This window comes from Vanrija albida (assembly GCF_041260175.1).
Source record: "Vanrija albida strain AlHP1 chromosome Unknown contig_1, whole genome shotgun sequence".
In the NCBI taxonomy this organism is placed as follows: Eukaryota; Fungi; Basidiomycota; class Tremellomycetes; order Trichosporonales; family Trichosporonaceae; genus Vanrija; species Vanrija albida.
Genome location: NW_027191420.1, coordinates 119,168 through 137,977, shown reverse-complemented (window position 1 = coordinate 137,977; position 18,810 = coordinate 119,168). Strand labels below are relative to the sequence as shown.

General features: G+C 64.3%; 9 protein-coding genes across 9 annotated transcripts; 6 read left to right on the top strand and 3 right to left on the bottom strand.

The window, feature by feature from the left end:
• Window positions 1–266: 266 nt before the first annotated feature.
• Q8F55_000079 (uncharacterized protein) lies at window positions 267–1,790 on the top strand (the record flags this gene model as incomplete). Its single annotated transcript, XM_069348735.1, has 1 exon — window positions 267–1,790. The coding sequence occupies one exon, from the start codon at window positions 267–269 to the stop codon at window positions 1,788–1,790; it is 1,524 nt and encodes a 507-aa protein (XP_069212279.1).
• Window positions 1,791–2,279: 489 nt separating this feature from the next.
• Q8F55_000078 (uncharacterized protein) lies at window positions 2,280–4,412 on the top strand (the record flags this gene model as incomplete). Its single annotated transcript, XM_069348734.1, has 7 exons — window positions 2,280–2,338; window positions 2,371–2,641; window positions 2,693–3,128; window positions 3,163–3,432; window positions 3,504–3,770; window positions 3,839–4,090; window positions 4,123–4,412. 7 exons carry the CDS (start codon window positions 2,280–2,282, stop codon window positions 4,410–4,412), a joined length of 1,845 nt encoding a protein of 614 aa, XP_069212278.1.
• Window positions 4,413–4,571: 159 nt separating this feature from the next.
• Q8F55_000077 (uncharacterized protein) lies at window positions 4,572–6,791 on the bottom strand (the record flags this gene model as incomplete). Its single annotated transcript, XM_069348733.1, has 1 exon — window positions 4,572–6,791. The coding sequence occupies one exon, from the start codon at window positions 6,789–6,791 to the stop codon at window positions 4,572–4,574; it is 2,220 nt and encodes a 739-aa protein (XP_069212277.1).
• A 1,678-nt stretch (window positions 6,792–8,469) lies between these two features.
• Q8F55_000076 (uncharacterized protein) lies at window positions 8,470–9,435 on the top strand (the record flags this gene model as incomplete). The annotated part of the gene is made up of 1 exon (XM_069348732.1): window positions 8,470–9,435. The coding sequence occupies one exon, from the start codon at window positions 8,470–8,472 to the stop codon at window positions 9,433–9,435; it is 966 nt and encodes a 321-aa protein (XP_069212276.1).
• A 155-nt stretch (window positions 9,436–9,590) lies between these two features.
• Q8F55_000075 (uncharacterized protein) lies at window positions 9,591–10,706 on the top strand (the record flags this gene model as incomplete). The annotated part of the gene is made up of 1 exon (XM_069348731.1): window positions 9,591–10,706. One exon carries the CDS (start codon window positions 9,591–9,593, stop codon window positions 10,704–10,706), a length of 1,116 nt encoding a protein of 371 aa, XP_069212275.1.
• A 489-nt stretch (window positions 10,707–11,195) lies between these two features.
• Window positions 11,196–11,497, bottom strand: Q8F55_000074 (uncharacterized protein; the record flags this gene model as incomplete). The annotated part of the gene is made up of 3 exons (XM_069348730.1): window positions 11,196–11,227; window positions 11,262–11,309; window positions 11,344–11,497. The coding sequence occupies 3 exons, from the start codon at window positions 11,495–11,497 to the stop codon at window positions 11,196–11,198; spliced, it is 234 nt and encodes a 77-aa protein (XP_069212274.1).
• A 730-nt stretch (window positions 11,498–12,227) lies between these two features.
• On the bottom strand, window positions 12,228–13,825 carry Q8F55_000073 (uncharacterized protein; the record flags this gene model as incomplete). The annotated part of the gene is made up of 3 exons (XM_069348729.1): window positions 12,228–12,859; window positions 12,898–13,007; window positions 13,050–13,825. 3 exons carry the CDS (start codon window positions 13,823–13,825, stop codon window positions 12,228–12,230), a joined length of 1,518 nt encoding a protein of 505 aa, XP_069212273.1.
• A 2,013-nt stretch (window positions 13,826–15,838) lies between these two features.
• On the top strand, window positions 15,839–17,004 carry Q8F55_000072 (uncharacterized protein; the record flags this gene model as incomplete). Its single annotated transcript, XM_069348728.1, has 2 exons — window positions 15,839–16,599; window positions 16,977–17,004. The coding sequence occupies 2 exons, from the start codon at window positions 15,839–15,841 to the stop codon at window positions 17,002–17,004; spliced, it is 789 nt and encodes a 262-aa protein (XP_069212272.1).
• A 730-nt stretch (window positions 17,005–17,734) lies between these two features.
• Window positions 17,735–18,739, top strand: Q8F55_000071 (uncharacterized protein; the record flags this gene model as incomplete). The annotated part of the gene is made up of 1 exon (XM_069348727.1): window positions 17,735–18,739. The coding sequence occupies one exon, from the start codon at window positions 17,735–17,737 to the stop codon at window positions 18,737–18,739; it is 1,005 nt and encodes a 334-aa protein (XP_069212271.1).
• Between the last annotated feature and the right edge of the window lie 71 nt (window positions 18,740–18,810).

The following is an 18,810-nucleotide window of genomic DNA, read 5'->3' as shown; positions in this document are numbered from 1 at the left end:
GGGATCGACCTCGCCACACGACCTACATCGCCCAGCAGATAAGCCGGCATGCACGCCGGCACGCTCACCGCCGCGCGTCGGCGAGCTCCTGCGATCCGTAGACGCGGCGCGGATGTCGCCGCGTTGCCAACGGCGCTGCTGCGGCCCGGCTCCTCGGCGGCGGCGGCATGCCACCTCCCCCCCCCAGGGTATGCCCCTCGTCGTCGCTCAACCCGCCATATGAATGACCCCACGGCCCGCGATGCGAGCTCACAGACCCCGACGCCATGACCATCACCCAAGCCCACACCCCCGCCCAAACCCTCCTCACCAACGCCAACGTCGTGGGCCTCCCGCGCGGCCCGTACACGGTGCTCGTGGCGCGCGGCCACATCTTGAAAATCACGCAGGGCCTCGTGCTCCCGGGCCCGGGGGACGACGTGCTCGACGCGCGCGGGACGTGGGTCGCGCCGTCGCTGATCGACTGGCACACGCACTTCTCCAAGACGGCGATTAATGCGCGGCGGCTAGCGCTGGGGAGTCATACGACCGCCGCGGGGGTGCTCGCCGCCGTCGCCTCCGCGTTGAGGGGGCATGACGGCGCGTGCTTTGTCGGCACGACGGTGCGCGCCGACCTCCCCGACGCCAGCTTGCTCACCCGCGCCGCGTTGGACGCGCTGGCCACGAAGCCCTTGGTCCTCTTCTTCTTCGGGAACCACAGCCTCGTCGCCAACTCTGCGGCGCTGGCGCTCGTCGGGAAGGACGGCGACACGGCAGACGGGCGCCTGGTGGAAGCCGACGCGTTCGCGCTCTCGGCCCGGCTGTCCGAGCTCTCCGACCCGGTGCAGGTCGACGCGTGGATATCTCAGCTCGCGGGCGAGGTCGCCGCGCTGGGCGTGACCGAGATTGTCGACCTCGAGATGGCGGCCAACGTCGCGCCGTGGCAGCGCCGCTGTGCCAAGGGCTTTGACACGCTGCGCGTCCACATCGGCTTCTACCCGCCCCACCTGGACGACGCGATCGCGCGCGGCTACCGCACCGGCGACACGGTGCCGTACACGCGAGGGCTCGTAACCATCGGCCCGTTCAAGATCATCACGGACGGCGCGCTGTCCTCCATGACGGCGTACTGCAAGGTGCCGTACAGCAACACGTGTGGGCGCGGCGCGCTCAACTACGCGCCGGGGGAGATTGACGCCCTGTGCCGCCGCGCGAGCGCCGCAGGGCTCCGGCTCGCGGTGCACGCGATCGGCGACGCCGCGCTAGACGTCGTCCTCTCCGCGCTGGAGGGGCACGTTGCGGTCGGCGTGCCCCCAGTGGCCGGGAGCACGATCGAGCACGCGATGCTCGTCGACGCGCCGGAAGTCCCGAGGCTGGTCGCGCTGGGCCTCACCGCGTCAGTGCAGCCGCGCCACCTCGTCGAGGACATTGAGCTCGCGCACGCGCGCTGGGCTGGGAGGGAGCACCAGGCCTTCCCCTACGCGACGCTTGCGGCAGCCGGCATCCCGCTGCGCTTCGGGAGCGACACGCCCGTGTCCCCGATCCAGCCGTGGGAGGCCATGGCGTGCGCGATGGGCCGGAGTGCGGGGGGAGCGGGAGAGGTGTTCGAGCCGCAGGAGCGGCTGAGCGCGGCGCAGGCGTTCGCCGCGAGTACTTGGAACGGAAGGGTCCGTCTGGCCGAGGGCGAGAGGGCCGACCTGGTCCTGCTGGACACGGACCCGCTCGCGCTCGACGCGGAGGGGATGAGGCGGGTGAGGGTGCGCGCGACTATGCTCGGCGGGCGGTGGACGTATAGGGGGAAGGAGTTGTAGTTGGGTCGATGCACTCGGTAGGCTGAGGCAGCGCTTGGCGATGGCATTGGGCAGGTGAGCGTGAGCACTCCGCCATACGGCCGTGGGCGTCGGCGTCTCCGGCGGCTGCTGTCAACGCAGGTCAGCTGTACTTGCGTGCATCAAGTCGACTCGGCCGCTCATCGTCCGCAGATGCACTTTGGCTGCCGCTGGCCGTACACGCCTCGCCTCGCTCCGCTCCAGTTCCGCCGCGCCGCCACAGTGCGCGCCGTCGCGTCGGCCTCACCCGACGTGACGACATGCCGAACCCCGGCATCTCGTCGTGCCGCTCACCTGACATCAACATCCGCGAACGGACGAGATTATCGGGCCCCGAGGCCCCGTGGAGAGCGAGCGACAGCCGGGGAATGCCAGCCGGCTCGCGGCACGACGCTATACAAGTAAGTGCGCTCGCTGCATCGCCGTTCCCCAACTGCTCCATCTCCCACCTCAACCCCACCCCACCGCACAATGACTCGCGACGCAGTGTGCCGCATCGCCGCGTTCAGCGGGTACACCGGCGACAAGTTGTGCGTGCGCCGTCCGACGGAGCTGACCCCAGCGGCGCGCTCAAGGAGCAGGCGGAGGGCAGCGGCGCGCCCATCCTCTTTGGCGACTACCTGGCCGAGATGAACATCGCCTGGCAAGCCTTGGCCATCAAGGCCGACCCGACGGCGGGGTACGAGGCCATCTTTCTGCAGCACCTGCGCACGGCGGCGCGCACGATCGCGGCCAACAAGCAGAAGGTGCTGACCAACGCCGGCGCGCTCAACCCGCGCGGGCTGGCCGAAGCCGTCGCGGCGCTGCTGAAAGAGGAGGGCGTGCAGCTCAAGGTGAGTACCCCAGCCGCCACGCATCGCCTCGCTGACGCTCGGCTCGCCCAGGTCGCCTACGTCCTCGGCGACGACGTGCTCGCGCGCCTGCCCGAGCTCGAGGCCGCCGGCGAGACGTTCCACCACCTCGAATCCGACGCGCGACACCTGCGCGACTGGAAGCTGCGCGGCCGCATCCTCAGCGCGAACGCGTACGTCGGCGCGCGGGGCGTGCGCGCCGCGCTCGAGGCCGGCGCCGACGTCGTGATCACCGGCCGCGTGACGGACGCCAGCCCGGTCATCGCCGCGGCCGCGTGGTGGCACGGCTGGCGGTGGGACCAGTACGACGCGCTCGCGGGCGCGCTACTCGCCGGGCACTGTATCGAGTGCGGCGCGTATGTCACCGGCGGGAACAGCTCAGGCTTCCTGGCCTACAAGGACGAGTACTACGACCTCGTGATGGGCATTGCCGAGATCGAGGCGGACGGGTCGTTTGTGATCACGAAGCGTGAGCCGCCCCACCCCGCTCTCGCTGACGCCAGAACCCCCCCGCGCTGGCAAGTGGAACGGCGTGGTGGACGACGTCACGGTCCGCAGCCAGATCCTGTACGAGATCCAGGGCAACGTCTACCTCAACCCCGACGTGCAGGCGCTGCTCGACGACATGGAGGTGCGCGTCGTCGGCAGGGACAGGGTGCGGGTTGATGGTGTGCGCGGCCTCGCGCCGCCCGAGACGACCAAGATTGCGGTCTGCGCAATGGCAGGGTACCAGGCCGAGGCGGTGGTCTACGCGTGCGGGCTGGACGTTGAGGGTGGGTCGCCGCTGAGGGTGGGGCCAGGCTGCCCACCGCCGCCCGCGTTACGCTCGCTGACGGTCGCCCAGAGAAATTCGACACGCTCAAGCTCCAGATCACGCACTCGCTCGGCGGGCGCGACGCCATCAACGCCCGCTTCACGACCTTCGACATGACGCAGTACGGCGTGGCGGCCAAGGACGCCGAGACCGAGGCGGCCGCGACGGCGATGCTGCGCATCTTTGCGCAGGCCGAGTCGCTGGACGCGTTCGGGCCGGCGCGTTCGTTGAAGACTATGATTAACCCGGACGGGCTGGGGCATTTCCCGGGCTTCCACTTTCCGCTCACCTTTGGGAGTGAGTTGGCGCCTTCCACCCACCTCCGCTCCCCCGCCGCTCGCTCGCGCGCTCGCTCACGCCCCCAGACATGACACCCGTCCCGTACATCGAGTACTGGCCCGGCCGCGTGCGCCAATCCCACCTCCCCCTCACCGTCGGCTTCGTCGGCTCGCCCGAGACCATCAAGGTGCCGGCCGTCGGCGCCGGCGCGACGCTCCCCGTCCGCCCGTCGGACGACTACGACGCGGGCGAGGCCCTCATCCCGGCGCAGTGGGGGAGCACGACGCGGGGCCCGATCGGCCTCATCGTGCACGCGCGCTCGGGGGACAAGGGCGGGAGTGAGTGCCCCCCACAACGCCGCTGACACCAGACGCAAACGTCGGCTTCTTCGTGCGCCACGACGACGAGTACCCCTGGCTCCGGGCCCTCCTCACCAAGGCCGAGCTGGCGCGCCTCATGGGCAAGGAGTTTGTCGGGAACCGCATCGAGCGCGTCGAGCTCCCCGGCCTCAAGGCCGTGCATTTCGTGATCCACGATTACCTCGGCAAGGGCGTCAGCTCGACGTGGCGCCTCGACTCGCTGGCCAAAGGCGTCGCAGAGTACCTCCGCAGCAAGCACGTCGACCTGCCCGACCGCTTCTTGGTCCGCGGAAAGATCTAGCCGCCGCTAGGGAATGTATCAGTTTGAAGACCACGCCGTTGTACATACTCTTTCCCACTTCATGCCACCTATGCTACATGCTACAATGCTCTTGCTATTGCTGTATGGTGTGCCAGACTTCGCTGGGTCTTTCTTCTTTCCCTCGCCCTTGCCCCCCACCTAGGCTCTCCCCGACACCTGCTTGAGAAAGTCGCCAAAGCGGTGCACGCACTCGCCGCCAGACACGACCAGCTCGACCGCATGCGCCACCGTGTCGCGGAACGGCTGCCGCGTGTGCGTGTCGACCGCCTCGAACGGAGCGCGCGCCAGCGCGTCCTTGACCTTTGGCTCCAGCCCCTGCAGCCACGAGTGCAGCTCGGCAATCGCCTTGTGCGCGCTCGTAAAGTCCAGAGTCGTGTCGCGCACGCAGATCTCGCCCACCAGGCGCAGGCGGTTGTACACCTCCCGGGGGATCTGCTTACGCAGGACGACGTTTTTCTTCTCCAGCTCCTTGAGCACCTTGCCTGCCCCACTCGGGTGCTCGAGAATCGCCTTGACGTCGGCCGGCGCAAACGGCAGCTGGTTGTAGCCGTTGATAAACAGGCCGTGCCGCGCCTGCACCATGCCCACCACCTCGTCCATGTCCCAAAAGTATTCGTCGCTCGTCACGAGGAGCTTGCCAGACCGCTCGACTTCGTCGTAGCTCGACCCATACGCAATCGTCGTCTGGTTCTTGTACTTGAACTGGACAATCGACTTAGCCGCCACGTTGGGGATGGCGCCAGAGTTCTTGTAGATGAACAGATGGTGAAGCATCACGCAGCTCTCGTCGTTGGCGACCACAATCTGGTTCTGCGCATGCCAGTGGACGCGGCTCGAGTTGGCAACCTCGACAAGCGCAAGGCACACCGGGGCCGTTCCAAACTCGGAGTGGTCCCATCCGCGCCCAGGCCGAACATAGCTCGCCGAGGTGACGCTGTTGGCGCCCATGTAGATGCCCTCGCCGTACGCGGCCCCGACGCTCATGAGCGGCGTTTTGCTGGCAACCTTGAGGTTCTGGCGCAGAATGTTGTGCCAATTCTGCAGCCCCGAGCCGTGGAACGCATAGAAGCTGCCATGCTCGGCCCGGAGCTTGGCAAACTTTTCGGCGTGCTGGCGTGTCGAAGTGTGGATGTGAAACTGATAGTCGGTCAACATCGCCTGGATGCGCTTCTCCGGTGCGACCGAGACAATATGTGCACGATTGGAGGCAAACAACCACGCCGCAACGCGAGCCGCCGAGGCATGACCAACGTCCAGCAGCGCCTTGCGATCGCCAGCCACCTCGCCGACGAGCACGGCGTCCGGGATCGAGTTGAGCACGGTGACCATGTTGGCCGGCGTGAATGGAGTGTCGTCGTGGTCCACTGGCATGGCAACAGGTGAGACCTGCATTCGCGTCACATCTGTCATGGCCGCCGTCGCAAACGTGATGAGGAGATCGGCCACCGCGGGATCCGATTCGAACAGGCTCAGGTCTGCGCCAAGACCAAGCGTCTCGAGCTGGTACGCGCACAGCTGCTTGTTGCACACTGTCGGCTTCACTCCAGGGTGTGTGAACTCATCGTCGCACATCATGCAGTAGTTGCCAGCGTTGAACAGGCGGTCCTTGAGCCTCAGAGAGAGGTCCGAGAGGAAGTTTTCCCCACGGTTCTGCCAGCGGTGCTCAAAAAACTGTAATGCTGCCTGGCAAAGCTGCAATCCAACGGGAAAGCCGGGTGTTGCGCGGAGGGTCGACGTCGAGATGCCATCGACATCGACTTCTCCATGGCGGACATTGATGACAGGGATGGGACACGTGCGGCGATAACCACGGTCGACCTCTAGCGTGACCGTGATCGTGGGGGCCGGACGTGTAAGGCCGCAGGCCGCACGGGCGAGAGGCGGCAGCTCGACGATGGAGAGAGTGATGACGACATTGCTGTCGGCCTGGTGAATCTCGACGCCCGTGTCTTCAAGCATCACCTGTGCCGAGTGGATATCGTCATCCAGGCCCCCCTGGCCGACGATGGCCACGCTGGTCTCCAGGTGAGTAGTCTCCTCGTCACCAAAGGCATCGCCATAGTCGTCCTCGGCACCAAAGTCGAACTCGTCGTCGTCGTCGTCGCCGTCGTCCACACCATGAGCTGTATCGGGTTGGCCGCTCGTCGGGGTGTTGAGATACTGGATATCGCTATCCCAGTCGTCCACGCCGACCATGTTCTCATCGGCACCGGCGTCCTCGTCGCTGGTTGTGAGGTCAATGGCTGAAGCCGAGCTTCCCCCTGTCTGGGTATGGGGCTCGACCTTGAGCTTCTGTGATGGTGGATGGTTGCTGGCGGTAGGTGAGGGACGCTTCTTGAAGCGGCGAAGGAACGACATGGCGAAGTTGGTGGGTGGTTTCGGAGGTCGGTGTCGCCTGGGGATTGGGAGGGGCGAGTTAGCGGGGGGAAGAGAGAAGAGGACATGCAGATGCTCACCTGAACGACGACTCAGGTGTCACGGTGGTGAGGCCAGGTCGATCACCGTAGGCGGGAGACCCCGGGCCGCCAGCTCTTGGTTTGTGAAGCGGTGAGAGGATGGGTCACGCGGAGGCAAGTTGCTGAAGGAATTCTCGTCAGCTCACGTGGAGACGGAGAAGGCGTGGGGCAACGTGTTGTGTGTCGTGTCACTCACGGGTGCGGCGTGGAGGAAGGCTGCGCGGGGTGGGCGCCCGATAGGTGCGGGGTTGTGAGAGCTCGAGTTCTGCCTTGTGCAAAGATGATGTAAGATGGGCCGGGCGTGTCTCTAGCTGGTGTGCCGCGTGTGCCGATGATGAGAATGAGTCAAGAGAGAGAGAGAAAACGAGAGAGAATGAGAGAAGTGACAAAGTCAAGGAGATGATCGAGTTGAAGAATGGAATCGGCTGGCGACAAAGGGGAGTGAGTGTGCCTGGGTGGCAACAAGCGGCCCTCGGCGTTTCACCTTTGTCCACCCCGCGAGAACAGCATTCTTTGGGCGATGCATGCACATGACGGCGGCGGCGACGGCCATGGCGACGGAAAAGACGACTCGGACATGCACTGCCCAACTCGACTCGAACTGGTCTTTGACGTCGGCGGCAGGCGGTGACTATCCGAGCCAGTCACTCTGGCTGCGGGTGGTCGACCTCCACCAGGCTGGGCCGCTCAGGACCCCTTGGCGTCGCACCACAGACCACCTTCCCTCGGCGGCGGGGGGCAACGACGCGTCACGCAACGCCGACGCCGATGACGGCGACGGCGTAACAGACGGTGGTCTCGATCACTTGCATGCACGACGCCGTCCCGAACTGCATGTGCCTGCTCTTACTGTGCCTTGGGCCGTCTTGTTAGCCTCTTGTCCCTGGATCCGATAATGCCGAGGAGCGAGCGGAGCGGCAGCAGCGTTGTGTCGGACCTGGCATCGGCGACCAGGACATGGCGAGCTCGACGAGGCACACGGCGTGTGAGTAGGCTTTGCTGGGGGTGAGTTGAAGAGGACGTCTGCCATCGCGGCATTGGCACCGGCTCGGATTTGGGCGGAGCAGGGCGCGCGCGCCCTGACGGCGATGAGCGTGGTTGACTCGACCGCTCTCGGACATGTCAACATTGTCCTCAAGCACCTCGGCGCTCCTCAAACCATCAATGACCACGCCCGACACGACTCCAGCCTACCTCTCTTAGACGGTGCCGCGCGTCTCCCTCGACAGGCAGTAGCGGATCAGCTGTGCAGCAAGCTCGAAGCCGAAGTACTACGAGTTGGATAGGGAGGGAAGGTACGCCGTGCGGACAAGATTGACCCGTGACGGCGACCAGCCTGCAGTACCAATACAGCCCTGGCAAGCATCGTCACTGCACGTAACGCCGACGCGCCGACGACTGGCAAACTCGGAGCTCGGCGCGGCGTGCTCGCTCGGCGTGACGGCCTGGCACATGTCGGACATGAGGGGTGAAACCAGGCACGCACCAGCGTTGTCAACGTAAACAACAGACCGACCGGCAGCCAACACCTGGGACTCATCTTTGCCATTCCCCACTCACTCTCACCCACTCGAGCAAACATGACAGACATTGAAATGGCCCCAAGAGTGGTCATAGACCACACGGCCTATCCGCACATCATCGACGCCGTCATCGCCAGCGCGACAATACCGGCACTCGCGCGACTGAGGGCGACCTCGCGCGAATTCCGCGACCGCATCAACCCGCTGCTGTTCCACCACGTCGTTCTCTGCGAGCGGAGCAATGGGCCAAGGCGGAAGAAGGAGCTCGGTTTCACGACACCGGGCCACATCGTCTTCCCCGGCGCGGGCACGGAACCCCGACTCCCGTTCGCGCCGGCGGCTGTGCAAATCCTCGACGTCGTCACTCCGCCCAAGCCTGTGCCGCCTGCCAAGGTCGTCGACCAGTTCACGGGGCTCAAGACACTGCGGCGTATGAACCAGGCCGTCACCACAGCAGGGAGCAACATCTTCCGCCCGAAGGCGACGGCGGTCGATCTCCTGACACTCCACTTCCCCCCGGGGGAGGACACCACGGTGCGCCTCCCGCCGGGAATCGAGCGGTACATTCTCCATCTCAAGTGGGACGAGGCGGACCAGCACGCACTCTGGACGGTGATCAATCTGAAGAACACGCTCCGCATTATCGACTGGGTGCTGGTGCTCCACCCATCCAACGCGGACAACACGCCCCCGATCCCTGCGCCCGACTTTTACACCTTCATGGACCTCATGACCGAGGCCATCACCATCGTGGAGCGTGGCGGCAGGGTGACTGTTGTTGGAGTCGAGCGCGTTTCGCCGGCACAGATGCCCAACAATACGCTCGAAGGACGTGGCGTTGCAGCGTACGACGTGCTCCGGGAAAACCTCAAGACCTTCCTCCTCAGCCATACGCCGACCCCGGCATTGGTGCGTGCAGCGGCAGAGGCGATCCGGTTCGTGCCGTACGAGGAGTGGCTTGAGGAACTGGGCGATAGAAAAGAGTCTGAAGGCCTTTGGCCAGAGGCTGCGGACGAAGTGTGAACGAGCTTGGCTTGGCGCGGCTCACTTGCTCGTTCATAAGCGGCGGCAACGTACGTACGTCATTACAGCTTGTTTGCGACTTGTAAGACGTTTCACCTTTGCCCGTCATCCACTCGCTCACTCATTCACTCACTCGCTCACTTTGCTGCAACAGCATGACCGACCCCACCACGACCACCATAGACCACCGCACGCATCCACATATAATCGATGCCATCATCTCGTACGCACCGATCTCCGCCGTCGCCCAGCTCCGAGCAACGTCGCGCGCGCTTCGGGATCGCGTCGACCACCTCCTATTCCACCACGTTGCACTCTTTCCGCGCGATTGGTCGGACCCTCCACCATCGTATAGGGGAGAGGAGGATCGCGCGAGTCAGGACCTCGCATTCACGACGGCAGGCCTAGATTCGTACCACGATGGGGGCATCACCATTGAAGCCTACCCGCGGGTTCCTTCCGCCCTCAAGATTCTCGACGTCGTGCACATCCCTCTCCGCCCGCACACCTTCGATCTCTCGCAGCTCACGTCAGTCCACACGCTGCGGCGGATGAAAAGTGCCGCGACAGCGGTCGCTGAGCGGCGTCATACACGGGGTGTCAACCACTTCGGGACCGAGGAGATCGGTATGGAGACAGTGGCGCACACGCTCGTCGACTTCATCGACGTGACACCGTACGACGACGATATGTGCCTTCCCCTACAAATCGAGTTGCCCGATCCGCACTGCCAGTTGGAACGGTATGTGCTCCACCTCCGATGGGACGAGACAAACCCGTCGGGGGACCCGTCGGGGGGACTCTCCAGATCGTTCCTACTCTGGGGTCCGCCCGACCACTCCGGCACCGAGTGCGTGCTGGTCCTTCACCCGACGCCAGCGGAAGAGGGGACCGAAGTCGCCAGGTCCCAGTGCGAAGGGCTACTGGAATTCATCGACGGAGGTTGGACCGACTATCAGTTCGGTACGATGACGATCGTGGGTCTCGAGCGCGTGTCGCCTCGACAGCTTCCCTCGCCCATCGGCATCGAGGCGTCCGAGCAGGTCCGCAATTTCCGGATCTACCACCCGCCCGTCCGCCGGTCCGCCGCCGGAGCCACTGGCGACGCCTCCGAGCGTCCGAGGGAAACGACCGAGGCCATGCGCTTCGTGACGTACGAAGCGCGGTTGGATGAGCTGGGCGACAGGTGGCAGGTCGAGGGCGTCTGGCCTGCCTGCGCAGACAATTCGGGGAGCGATCTCGAGGTGCGTCTGGGTGCTCGTCTCCACTGACGGGACAGGACTTCACCCCAGAAGAATCCAGGAAGATGTACATAGAGCGAAGAAGGCATTTGCGATACGCGCGCGGTTGGGAGAATTTCAGAGACAGCGACTCGAGTGGGTGAGGTCCGTGCGAGGCCTCGATCCGACAGCGGCGCGCCGACTCGCCGTCGGCCGAGGGCTCGAGCGAGTGTACGAGCCTCTCGATTTGTTTAGAAAACGACTGGTTGCCTTGCTCGAGGCGACGTTCTTCATGCAACCAGTCTTTCAACAGGTCGTAAAGACCGAGAGACTCGAGCGCCGATCGGGCCGCGGGCGCGAGAGGCTAGTACCATCGCGACGTGTCGAGGCATGCAACCGTCCATTCTCCATGACAACAGCATTGAGCCGGCAGCATAAGAATGACATGGGTATCCATGCCCAAGCGCAGTGCCAGGTCGTTCGTCTCGAGCAGGATTGCCTTGTAGCCCCATACATACATCCGACGCCCCGCTCTCCTCTTCACTGCAGCTTGTCCGGCGTCCACGGCGTCCCTGCGAATCAGCCCGACCCATCCGCAGGACTCACCGCACACCTTGCGCGGGGGACACGGCACCCTGCACACCCTGTCCCCGCCTACCGTCAGCTGGGGGCCGAGAGGACAACTCACAGCAGTACTCGTTGCGGTTGGGCAGCGCGCAGGCGCCTGGAGAGCACGTGAGCCATCCCGTGGGGCATGGGACTTTGGTGGCGACGGGGTCAACCGGGGCGGCGAGGACGGCCGAGGCGGCGACGAGGGCGGCGAGGAGGGTGGGCGCGAGCATCGTGGTGGGGGAGATGGGTGGTGGGGAGCTGGGGTCGGGGCAGTAGTTATGTCTTCTGGACGCGGGGACGGAGTGGCACCGGTGCGCGCTGACGGCGACACTTGTCCGTGCAAGCCCAGATGTTCCTCCGTGTACAGACGAGCCCCGCTATCTTTAAAGTTGGGTTCGGGACGCCGCGCGTGGCTCTCGAGGGCACATCTGGCCGCCGACCGTGGCATGCTTCGTGTCACGGGGCAGCGTGAAGCCTTCCATGAATGGTCAAGGTTTTCCAGCTCGACTGGGATTGATCCATGACGTCAATAGTTCGGTACTGTCATGCGAATCGACGTGAAACAGGACTGGGTGGTGCAAAGGTGACTCAGATTGAAGTGGGCACATGGATACCCAAGTTATGGGTCTGGGGGAGGGCGTGCCCCAAGACTCGCGCTCCCCCACGCACCCACGTATCATTGCATTCCTTCAACTGTGGAAGCACATGATGTTGTGTGCCGCAAATCCCGTGTTCAGAGTAGACAGCCCCAACAAACTCAACAAGCTCAGCAAACGGTGCGGGCATCGGCGTGATGGTGCCAAAGAAAGTGCCCGTTCCTCCACTCGGGCATGTCGCGTTTCGGGACGGCCACCCGACCTCGGTTGAAGTCCTTTGTTTACCCTCAGCGGCTCACCACGCACAGCTGCACCACAAGACGCATGTGCTTCATTCACAACTACTTGCAAGCGCGCAGCGCTTCTAGCATTCACCGAGGTACACGTCGGGGTACGGACCCGAGTGTGGGTCCATGCTCACCGCCTTGTTCACCGAGTTTGCGCAGAGCGGGTTCTCGATGCCACCACACTGCACCCAGTTGTTGTTGCCGTCGATCCACACCTCGTTCGGGGCATGCCTGTACTGGAGGAACGCCGTGGGGCCCTGGGTCGGAGGCGCGTTCGGGACCCAGTCGTTGTACTTTGTAATGTGGGGCGCGCGGCTGCCAAGCACTCCGCCAACGTAGGTCGACCACGCGAGGTTGCCCGAGCGCGGGGCGGCAAAGAGGGCGCCGTACACGTCGCGCGCGGGGAAGCGCTTCTGGAGGTTGGTCGCGACCATTGTGCCGACGGCGGCGCCCTGCGAGTGGCCGACGACGGTGATGGACCGCGAGTTGCCGTCGCCGATGGCGGCGTCGACAGCGTCCTGGATGGGGCCGATCATGCTCTTGAATCCGTTGTAGAAGCCCGCGAAGAGGTGCAGCTCGCCGTGGACGCCGGGGAAGTGCGAGGCGTCCGGTGTCACCTGCCAGGCTAGCGCCACGTTGGCCCAGGTGACCCCCGCCGAGCCGGCGATACCGACGACAATGTCTCCACACGCAGCGCTGGCGACGTACCCTGTCGTGGTGAGCAGAGGGACCAAAGTTGCGACTTACAAGCCGGCGTGGTGGACAGGCCCCCTCCGCCGCGCGCGTAGAACTTTACAATGGGCGCATTCTTGCAGTTCTTGCAGGTCCACGCGGCATCGGGGGCGCAGTAGGCAGCGCTGAGACGTCAGTGGGCTCTCGGCCGGTGGTATCAGACTCACGCAGCATAGTTGGCCCAGTGTCCGATCCCGTCGATTTGGGCCTTCGTCAACGGCGTTCTGCTTCCAGCGGCAGCGACGGGAACGCTAACCAGGGCGGGGCACTCGTCCGAAGGGGGAGGCGGCGGGGGCGGTCGCTCGTCACCGCCGCCACCTCCGCCACCACCACCACCGCCGCCGCCACCACCGCCACCACCGCCGCCACCGCCGTTGAAGAGCGCAGTCCAAGTACCGGGGCCGATGATGCCGTCGGCGACGAGGCCCGCGCCAGCCTGGAAGGTAGTCGCGGCCGAGTGCGTGCCAGCACCAAAGTCACCGTCGACGGCGACGCCCGCGCCGTGGCCATTGAGCGCGGCCTGAGCGGCCGACACGACGCCGCCCTTTGCCCCCTGCTGGATCTGGTCGGCGAGCTTGCCGAGCGTCGCGGGGCCGGGGACGCCGTCAGAGTCGAGGCCAGCGGCGGCCTGGAAGGCAGCGACGGCGCCGCTCGTCTCGGCGCCCCACGCACCGTCGACGGCGACGGGGTGGCCCTTCGCGCCGAGGAGGTGCTGGAGGGCCGTGATGCGCGCGGCGTCGGCGCCGGACCCGGCGAACGCGCCGCCGCCGAGCACGCCGACGTCGCGCTTAACGTCGTGCGCGTAGGCGCGGGCCGCAGGCGGGGTGGTGCCGATGCGCGCCTCGAGGTCGTCAGGCGCGACCGCGACCCCCGGGGCTGGGTTGGGGAGGGCCGATGCGCCCAGCGCAAGGGCGAGGAAGGGGATGATGTGGCGGAGGAGCATGGTGCGTTGGTGGGGTATAGCGTCGCATCGCGCACCTTCTTATACCTTTGGCCGCGACGTGTTTGCGACCTTGGCAAACCTTGACACACTGCAATGTGGTGTGGTAGGCTTTGCAGTGAAACAGCGCCTCCTGGGGTCAAACATGGCCTCCTTGATATACGTTCTAGAAGCACCACGGCCGAGTAGCAGGTGCCGGTATGCGTCATCTCGGCGGGCACGCGAGGCCGTCGCGCCGGTGTCGTGCACTCGTTGTGCGCGCTGCTAGACACGGGCGCGAGTGCGCGCGGCACGTTCGACGCGACGTGGACGTCATCGCCGCCCTGAGCGACAACAACCTTGCAGTGTACCAGATCTGCGGCCGGCCTACTGCCGCCGGAACGGCGCTCGGATGCAATCCGCGGTCTGCATGCCCCCGCGCTCTGGAATCGCCGTGCGCCGTGTGGGGTCGGTTATGCTCACCCGCCTCACATGGAACGCGGCGTTAGTCGAGGATGAAACACAGGTGCGTAGACGCGCTGCTCCTGGCCGCGAGTGTGAAACGCCTCACCCACGTAAGCCAGTTCTCGGACACGGCGACCGCCGACGCCACCCCTCAGGCCGCGCCGAGGCCGATCGCCGTGCGGGCCGAATGCACGAGCGCCGAGTTTAAGCTCGCCGTGTTTCGGATTGCGGTGGGGTTTGGGCGGAGTATGTCACCGAGATGCGCGACACCCACCCCGTAGCGATCGACGTGAATGACTTTGACTTCTGCGCGTTGTGAACAGCCCCGTTTCATCAAGCCCGCCGCTGCCAAACAACCTTCTCAGTCTGTTGACATTACACAAGCGGCGCACCTCCGAAGCGGTGGACCTCGGCCGAAGACACCGACGGTGTTGTAGGGTTGGTCGTGCTCGGCAAGCTCCGAACAGTCATGCCGATCCGAGATGCAGGGGTACCACTGGGTTGGGACAGGCGCGGCTAGGCCCGCGGCGGCAGAGACGACGGTGTCGAGGAGTGTACGAGCGAGCATTCTGATTGTATGTCTTGAGTTGGGGTGTTGACTAGGCGGCGAGGCGCTGCATGGCACAGCCTACCAGCCAGCTTCACGGGCCGGAACTGGTCGAGGTCACGTCAGGTAAACAAGGTTCAGCTAGAGCTGTCCGATGACAAGGGAGAGGACACCACCGGCTCCAGCGAGTGGGTCAAGTTTGGAGCTATGGCAGTGGGCGCCGTTGAACATGCAGTACGTCCATTCAGCACGACTCAGAGCGACTGACTGAGTCGAGTTGAGTCGACTGAGTGACTCGAGGCTCTGCGACCCACTGCGCACCCACTATGAATCGTCTGCCGCGTCGTCATCTCGACTGATAGCGGTGTCGACAACCGGCAGATGCGAAGATCACCGCGATCAAGGCCATTCTTGGGAAAGATTGGACTTTTGGTGCTTGGCGTCGCTGATGCTGTGGATGCGGCGTCGACAGGGTTCGTGCCTTCCACTCGTAGTGGTGCAAGTGCCACGGTGGTGAACACACCCAACACAGTCGACGTCCAGCCTCTCGACGTGCAGCCTCATAACAGGGTCTGTGCCTGGCGGCAATGAGGAGCGTCGAGGTCTAGACTACGCCCGAGGGGGGGGGGGGGGGATGGAGCGCCGCGAGGAGGGCTTGAATGCGTACAAGACGCAGGTCGCGTGGCCGGCGTATGGGGATGTGCAGTGTGGTGAAGGTCCGTCGGCGGTGCCAAGGGCGATGACAGGGCTCATGAGTGTCGAGGTATCCCTGCAATCTGGCACTGCCATGCCAAGGAGCGATGCACTCATGACGTCCAACCCAAGAAGTACCGGCAGCAATCCAGCGCGACCAGTCCACCCCCTTGTGACTCGGATGCAGCGGGCAGCGGCCATTGTCGCCCGCCACTTGGGGCCCCAAGACGACGGGTTGCATTGCCAAGACGAACCCCACCCCCTCGACTGCATTATCTACATTTCCTCCCCCCTCTCTCTCTACATCTTCCACAACTCGACAAACGACCACAATGACAACGACTATCGACCACACGGCGTACCCGCACATCGTCCATGCCATTCTAGCCGCATCCGACGTGTCCGTGGCCACCGCATTCCGGGGTACGTCGCGCGCGTTCAAGGACAGAGCAGACAACTTGCTGTTTGCACACGTCGGGCTGTACAAGATAGACAGCAACAACCCACGAACCTTAGGCGGTACCCGCGAACGGACCTTTCGCTTCGCGTGGCTCTCGGACTTGCCAGACGCCAAAACCCAAGAGCGAGGAGACTCTGTGAAGCCGCCATTCGTCCCGAACATCCCTTATGCTGTCCGTGCTCTCGACCTCGACCTCGACCACAACTGGGACTTGCGATGCTCGTTCAACTTGGCCAGATGTTCCCGCCTGCACACACTGCGCCGCACCTATGGCACTCTGCAAACAAGCAAGGTGATCGACCTCACCTTCCCCTATAGGTACACGGTGTACCCCTCCGATAACAGCGGGTTCACGTACTCCTCGTCCGAGATCAGGTGCATAAAGACGTTGGTCGACTTTGTGACCATCCGCCCCAGGATGGAGCTACTAGGGGTGCCGCTACCGGGATACTTGGATCGATACGTTCTCCACATCGGCTTCAATGCGTCGGACCCCGACTGGGACGCCGATACTGTCCCCAGACTCAACATGCGCCTCAGAGCAACACCTAGCCCGCCCGAAATAGTGTTGGTGCTCAAGCCTCACTCGTCCAGACAGCCTCACGTCTCTGCGGGACCGCCGTTCTTGAACGAGTACGTGTCGGAGCTGCGGAGAATGCTCGGAGCAAACGGGTGGCTTTGTGTCGTGGGTCTGGACGGCAATCCGCGTCCTGCCCATATGACCGAGTATATATCGGTCGATGAGTGGCACACCCGGTTAAGGGCGGAGGGGCAGGAGGCATACAGGCTGCAAGCGTTGTCGCCCACACCTGTACAGGCATACAAGCCGCCAGTTGTGTTGCCCGTACGTGCCAAGCCCGTTGTAGACAAACCCCCAAAAAAGGCGTCGGTGAGCCCAGTCGAAAACCCGCCACGACGCGCGCCTGGACGTCGACGTCGCTCGCATGAACCATAGTCTACGATGTCATGGCTCCCACCAGCGCCCACACCAACGCTGACACACCACCAAGACTCGCATATCGGCTGCAAGCGCTGTGACCAGTGTCTACCACTGTGTAAGGCACCCATGGCCTGCACGAAGGAACGGCCGGTATGAGAATGTTGTTCGTGGGGGCCCCACACAGCCGATACGCTTCACCCGACAATGAGATGACATCACGGAAACGCATCAAGACTCTCCCTCTTCACCTTGCCAACATCGGCGCACCTTCAATGTCGGTGATCGACCACAGTGCGCACCCGCACATCATCGAGGCCATCCGGGCCGCGTGCGACACGCCTACCACCATCGCCTTGCGCGCCACCTCGCGGGCATTCCGCCACGCCATGGATGACGGTCGACGAGTGGCACGGCAGGGATGGCTTGGGGGCGCATGATATGCAGGGTGTATGGCCGGCCGGCGTAATGTACGCAAGCAACGCCTAAGTTTCATGATCGACCATGATCAACTTGGGCTGAGGATCGACGGCGTGCCTGTTGTGATGTCGTGCCCGTGTCCTGAACACCCACGGGCGCGATGTGGATGGCTTGGACAAGCTACAGCGCGTGTAGCCGCCGGTTGCGAATGTATGGTGTAGTCTGCTTATGTCAGGGCTGCCACAGACCATCAAGTAACTGATCGGCCGTGATCGGCGTGCTGTTGACCGACGAGGGTATCACAGACAGGTGGTCGGCGTTGGTGGGGTGGAGTTTCAGGCGGTCAAACGTCGCCATGGCCGCAAACTTCAAACATCATCGCCTTCCCATGTCCTTGACATCGCACACTCCATGTCAACAGTCATCGACCACACAGCCAACCCGCACATCATCGACGCCATACTAGCATCATGCGACACGCCCACGACTCTGGCTTTCCGGCTCGCATCACGCGCATATCGTGCCGCCGTCGACGCGACACTCGCTCACGTCGCGCTGTACCTGCTCCCTACGGCGGCCCCCGACGGCACACCGAGGTTCCGTTTCGTCCGGCCCGTAGACTACCGAGGATGGACATCTGAGCCACACCCTCCTCCGCCATTCCTCTCACACCTGCCCGCCACGGTCCGCGCCCTCGACGTCGACACGGCCTTCCTCCGCGGCGAAGAAATTGGCGCGTGTACCAGCGTGCGGGTGGTGCGCCGCTGCGGCCGCGCGGTGTGGTGCCGCCCGGGGGCATTCCACTCCTTCGTTCCCGAGCTCGACTCGCTCGTAACCATGGTCGACTTTATGACGGTCGACGACTATGGCGGGGAACTCCTCATCCCCCACGGGCTGCAGGAGTATGTCCTCCACGTGCGCTGGGACGACTCGGACCAGGGGGTGATCGGGGTGAGCAGGGGGGATGTGTCCATGAGGAGCTGGACACGCGCCTGGCCGCGTGAGATGGTGCTTGTCCTGCAGCCTTGCTCGCGTGCCCCACCGGCCACGGCCGACTGCCTTATGTTCCTGCGCGATGTCGCGGTCACGATGCTCGGCGTGCTCGATGCCGGGGGTGAGGTGTGCGTCGTTGGCGTGGAGAAGGTGTCGCCTCTGAACATGGGCTGGAGGAGTGGTGAGAGCAAGAGCGAGGACCGGCGCGACCTGTTCAAGGCCATGCTGTCGGGCTTTTGGCGCGAGTGGGGCCAGGGCGTGCTCGAGGTCAACACCGACGAGCGGCGGGCCGACTTGCTCGCCCAGGTCGACTTTACGACTGTGAATGAGTGGCACAGCCAGCTGAAGGAGAAGGGGCGGGACCAGGATGGCTTGGACATGTATGATTTGCAGGCTGTGTGGCCGCCGTATGCGAATGCATGATGGTAATGGGAAGCAAGGGCGGCCCCAATGGCATAGGGACAAGTTGTACAAGCAAAATGGGCTGAACCCGC